General features: G+C 29.9%; 1 protein-coding gene across 1 annotated transcript in view; it reads right to left on the bottom strand.

The window, feature by feature from the left end:
• The window catches only part of LOC108693185 (ras-specific guanine nucleotide-releasing factor 1-like), a 121,296-nt gene that overhangs the window by 3,532 nt on the left and 111,415 nt on the right, over positions 1-6,349 (bottom strand). Inside the window, exons 18-21 of the mRNA XM_018201999.1 lie at positions 4,253-4,572; positions 3,549-3,670; positions 2,736-2,756; positions 919-1,294 (exon numbers count right to left, since the gene is read on the bottom strand). Coding sequence (XP_018057488.1) covers positions 919-1,294; positions 2,736-2,756; positions 3,549-3,670; positions 4,253-4,572 — 839 coding nt within the window. The remainder of the gene's footprint in view (positions 1-918; positions 1,295-2,735; positions 2,757-3,548; positions 3,671-4,252; positions 4,573-6,349) is intronic.

Here is a 6,349-nt window from a genome sequence, read left to right as displayed (position 1 = left end):
ATTATATAATATATATAATATATAAGAAAAGTGATGATGAAAAACATCAAACTCTATAGGTAAATCGATTCAAAGAAGAATGAATTTTATTGTTGACCCCAAGAGTGAGAACTCCCTGGCTAATATGGTTTAAATGACTAATAATCTTATCATTTATAAGTGAACTATCACAGTAACTAAATATAATACCACGATTTATCTTTTATTTCTTTCAACTTTTTGCTTAAATGTAAATTAATTTTTATTATTGCAAAGTGAACTGACTTAACGAATATATCTTTGTTATACATCTCTGTAAATTGTGAATCTCATGATATTTATACTTGAGATTTGGACTTTTTGGTTCAACATTCCAAATTCTGGCCTCTCCTTAGCCAGGGAGTTCTTACTCCTGAAGCCGATAATAAAATCCATTCTTCTCTGAATCGATTTATCCATATAATTTGATACTTTTCATCATTACTTTGGAACATTCTGAAGATAGTTCAAATAAAGAATCGAAACGTTAAGTGAACTACATGGTATAAAAATTTGTTTCTGGAGACTGTCTTGGCGCTAAACTACGCGCAGCCGGCAGCGACACTGCCGTGGCTATTTTACGCGAGGTGGCGAGTTGCGCCAAATCGAGATTATCGGATCTTAATAAGGGTTGAATCAATCAAGTTCTAAGTGTGCTCGATTGCAACTGTTCGGGATATATAATAAATATAATATTGAAGTGTGTGATAGTCTATAAAGTAATAAATATACTATACATGATAATATTATATAATATTAGTCAATTACATTAATAACATATCTTATAAAAATGTAGATGTAATAATAAAAATTTTATTCTGGCGTCGCCGAAGAAATAAATTAAATATGGCATTCAACGTATTAAATAGTACTGAATGAATCGATAATTTCATCACTTACTACTGGCGGAGTCAGTAATTTTTTCAGATCGACCTTGTTGCTCTCAGTTTCTTCCTTGGTAATTAATCGCAAAAGTTGAGTGGCCGCCTTGTGTTCGGCTGGTAACAGATTAGGGCTGTAATTGATATCTTCCAGGAACTCTATAGTCAGGGTCTTCAATTTCTGATCCATTTCGAAGTCCTGAGCATGCTTGGATACCCAGTGTCTCAGGACGTTTAGCACCCTCATAGTTGCGGCGGTCGACATTACCGATTCCTTCCGCCTATTCTTATCTCGGCCACGATTGTTACCGTCAGTGGCAGGCCCTTTGTCTGGTGGATTACTCGAAGCAGAAGTTGCGATAGCAAATGCGGTCGCCGCCGTGGACGTGCTGCTCCTAAATTCGAGACCAATTTTATTAATAATATTGATGATCATAGTAAAAATTTAAAAAAATCGGAGTCTTAGTTGTTGAATTATGATTTTTCTTCATTTCGACTTGTCTAAGCGTTCACTCTACGTTGCGTTAAGAGCTTCTATCGCTTTAACCCGCCGGTCAGATTTTTTGCGATATATTTTAAAGCATGCTACTGTGCTGAAGGAACGGCACAAGGAAAGATTCAGTGATTGGCTATTTTTCTATTTTTTAAAATAATATTGACTATATTATATCATAATAAGCATGATTTAAACGAATAGAATCTAATGTGCATTTCGATTTTGCAAAAGAAGTTTTAAGATATCGAAAAATCAACGGTGTAAATTTTTATTTGCTATTTTTTATTATTGTGTTGCTACAAAGTATATACTTGGAATAAAGATTGTATTGTAACTGGCATAGTTTCGGTAAGTTCAAGTTTCGATGCTATAAATACGAAATAATGCATTTAACATTATAACTGTGCTGAAGAAATTGCAGCACGAAAAAAGATCAAGTGATTGTTTATTTTTCTAGTTTTTAAAAACAATATTTGATTACATATGTAGTAAACATCATGAATGATTTAAGCAAATAGAGTTTAATGAACCTCGATTTTGCAAAAAAGTTTTGAAATATCGACAAGTTAGCGGTGTAGATTTTTATTTGTTATTTTTATTACTGAGTCACTGAATAAAGTACATATTAGGTGTGGGAAAAAGTTCGTGGCGTTTTTCCCATTAGATGGCATTAAAAAAACGCCACGAACTTTTTCCCATACCTAGTATTTGGAATAAGGATTGTAATTGGCATAATTTAAACGAATTCAAGTATTGATGCTATAAATACGAAATAATGTAGGTATCTAATATTATGGGTTACATTAAAGAAACCAATAAAATCTCAATTATTTTATTTTATTCTTAAAAATAATGCTTAATTATATATTATATCATGTAATAAGTTAATATAATAAATAAATAAATAAAAATAAATCTCAAAAGCAGATCGGGATTTACAAGAATTATTACCTAAATCATTCTTTGGAATATCCTGCGTTATAAGCACGCAAATGACACAAGCGACTAAAAACTATTTCTATTTCGTTTGGTGATTGTTTCGTTCACTATGGTGCATTTTCTAAACGATGAAGAGATAGATTCAGAATTGAATCGTGTGTAAGCGAATAGCCATAGTTAATAAGGAAAGTAAGGGAAGAGAGACACATTTAGGATTACATTACGATTAATTTTCAGAATCAATAGCTAATTATTCCAACAAACCATAAATCTAATAATAGAATAGAGCAAAGGACAGACATTTTAGGTTTTATTTTTTAATGATGCTGTAAGCAGGAGGATTGCAGCCATGCTACACGGAATAAGTGGATAATGACGCTTTTCAAAATGAGCCCACTTACCAGATAGATTCAGCTCCAATGCTATGAATGACACAAAACAATACATGAAACGGTTGAGTAGAAACAGCAGCAGGAGTATCTTCTTGATCTAAGGGTTCTCATTTAATTTGATCTTCAAGACGGTGATAAAAATATAATTTATCGAGCAAAAGTGGAATAAAATCTTGAATTGGGTGATAATTTTTTGCATTATCATTATTATAAGCAATTTTATTTATCGATTATAAAGGAAATAGAAATATTAAGATATTTACAAGTTTGAAAAGCATATATTGCATTAAAATGACTTCTAAATTATTTATAAAACGGTTTTCATAATACAGGCATAACAAATTTAATGTATTTACAATATATTTACAATTTTTTCAATAAATAAATACAACTCAAATATAATCAGAAATTTTGCATTATATTGAAAACATAAATGTTTTACATCAATGTTGCAAATGTTTGCAATTTGATTTTAAAACATAAATTTTTGCAGTGTGGGAGAAATTATATGTTAATTTTAAGTTATTTACTATCTTATGGACTAAACTGTCAGAAAAAATGCCGAATAATATTTATACGACATTATAATCTTTAAAATTCTCTCCTTATCAATTTCTCCCTCTAAGAATAATTTTAATTATAACTCTGATAAATGAAATATGATATCGAGAAAAAGCTCTCATGCGTTAGAAGGCGGAGACTGCCATTTACGGTACTCAACATTCAGCAAGAACGAAATAGAGATAATTTTCATCGATACGAATGTCTTCGAAAGTTTTAGAGACACGATAGAATGCATATAATAAAGTTATAAAAACGAACCTTCGATGACTCTGTCGAAAGCTGGTTATTACCACACCGGCCTTACTGGAAACCTGAGCATCGTGATAGCTGCTCTGCTGCGAGATCTCATCATGCATTGATCGTCTATTTACCCAATAATTCTGCAAATTTCGAAAAAAATTAAGATCCATAATTTTTTTATACAGGAAAGAATTTATTAATTCTGTTATCATATAAATAATAAACTTTTGCTTTAATATAAATTCTTTTTTTTTAATATTTTAAAGCTAGAATGTCTCCTAATTCTTGATTTGAAGAAAAATATTGTATATCATAACTTTTTTTCCTGAAGAAAGTATAAACAAAATATAATTATTAAAAAAGATATATAGTGAATAAGGTCCTTATTAATAGCGCATATTTCGTTTCTCATCTCAAAAATAATAACTTATATTTGTAATGGAGAGAAAAAATATTTTATATGACAACAAAAAATTACTCAGAATTAAAAGTAAAGTTACATCTTCTTATAATTAAAAATAAAAAATTAATTAAAAATTTTGGCGGGTTTTAGACCATCTCTCATCTTTAAACGCACGATTAAACAAACAGTATTTCGATTATTATATAAATTATCATTTCAGAAATTCATAAATATTTAATGATTAAAGGGATATTTTATTTCCGATTATTTTATTTTATTAAATTCAAAGAAATTTTAATATTTTGTTATTTATACATACACCAGTTATAGTGGAAACCGAACCGCTCCTTGGTCCGGTGGCGGCTGGCGCAGAAGCGATCGATGCCCTATGCTCCGAATACTGCTGTTGATTCTGCTGTGCTGATTGATTGTTTGGTTTTGGAGAAGTTATACTTTCATCATCATCGGTACTTTGCTCATCTTTACTCTCCTTTATCAGCAGAGAGACAAGCGGTTTTGGAGATTTTGGCGTCTTAGGAGTGGTAGGTGTCTTGGGTGTCTTGGGTATCTTCGGCGATTTGGGCTTGATAGGCTCAACTGATTGTGATGGTGATGGTATGTCGTCATAAGTAAATTGTACTATAATTTATTTTGTAATATGTATTATACAGGGTATTTCAATAACTATTATTTTAAATATCTTCGAATCTATAAGGTTTAGATGTGATGAAAAATTGTTTTAATCAAAATTGCACAGTACAAAGAGGGCTATCACTCAATGACAATAATATTTTTTTGTCTCTAGGTGGAGGCACTTTGGAAATTTCAAAATCAACTTCGTTTTTTTTAATGAAATTATATGATTTTTTTAATAATAATAAGGTTCTTCTAATTATATTTTGCCTATATAGATATCAAAAAATTTATAATATAATAGTTATATAATATAATATATAATATAATAGTATATAATAGTATATAATATAATAGTTTACGAGATATTTTATATTTTTTCTTTATTCTGGAACATATTGATATGAAATATTAAACATCTCGTAAACTATTCATTTTTTTATAACTATATATTAATATTTTTATAAACTTAATATTTTTATAAACAAATTAATGAGATGAATCAACTGATGAAAAAAAACACATAATTTCTTGTTTAAAAGATAATTCATCTATTTTGTCTATATATTCATATTCTTTTAAAAGCAATATATATGTTTTCTTTCCGTATCTTGATACATCTGCTTATAAAAATGTTAAAGTTCAATTACACAGGCCGACATGAATTATGATATGATAGTATATAATCCAGAAACGAGTAGTAATCCCAAGCATTCTAAAACCAAATTCGTAACTCAAATTGCTCCATCACGTCAAATTTCCGAGATATTCGGAAAAAGTAACAATGCTAAAGAGGCCTATTTTGGGCACCTTTAGGTTAAAATTTCTCGTAAACGTGATGTGAGAGATATAGACTGCGGATTCGAATTCAGCATTAAAAAAATCTACGAAAATCACCTATAATTGTATATAGGGTATAAAAAATATCGGGACGGCAAAATATCTTGAAAGCTAAACATTTTAGGAAAAAATCAGATAAAAGTTGTAGTGTTTTAAAAGATCTATTTACTAGAGTAATGAGTTTGACTTTAGGTGATATTGCCAAGGTGTTCGATCGACGGCTAAAACCTCTTGAATGTTGTTTAGAATTATATTCTGGATAACATTTGTCAAGATCAAAGTCATTAGTTAAATCTCTTATTCTTTCCATTTTTACAAATATTTTGTGGTGCAAAAATAAAAATAAGAGGTACATTCTCCAGTGACTTTGAAAAAACTCGTAACAAATATTATTTAGAACATGATCCTAAACAACATTCAACAAGTTTTAACCGTCAGTCGAACCTTGCATAATGCTAATGCCGACGGTAACTTTCAAGTCTTATAACTCGAAAAGTATTTAATGAAAAATAACTTTATTTAGTGTTTTGAAAAGTTCTTGATCATCAGCTATTAGATTCTGGCATCAAAAATAGGGCGTTCCATTTAAAAAAAATCAATTTGATCTTGATTTGACCGTGGCAATATCATCTAAGGTCAAAGATTCATTACGCCAGTAAATAGATCTTTTAGAATCTTACAACTTTTATCTGAAACGCTTTTTCTTAAAATGCTTAGTTTTCGAGATATTTCGCCATCCCAGTACTTTTTATACACCCTATATGTATATGATGATCAGAACAGTAAAATAAAAAAATAGATATATTGCAAGAGAGTATGTTTATCAATCTTAAGGAGATCCTAAAGTGAAGCCCAAACTTCGAGATCGCTGTTTTATCGATAAAATGCGACACATCGTCATATTTTTATATACTACTACATCAATATCGCGCGCGCGCGCACG

The sequence above is a fragment of the Atta colombica genome, unplaced genomic scaffold, assembly GCF_001594045.1.
Source record: "Atta colombica isolate Treedump-2 unplaced genomic scaffold, Acol1.0 scaffold108, whole genome shotgun sequence".
In the NCBI taxonomy this organism is placed as follows: domain Eukaryota; kingdom Metazoa; phylum Arthropoda; class Insecta; order Hymenoptera; family Formicidae; genus Atta; species Atta colombica.
The sequence above is the reverse complement of the archived record's forward strand: the minus strand, read 5'-3'. Positions and strand labels throughout refer to the sequence as shown.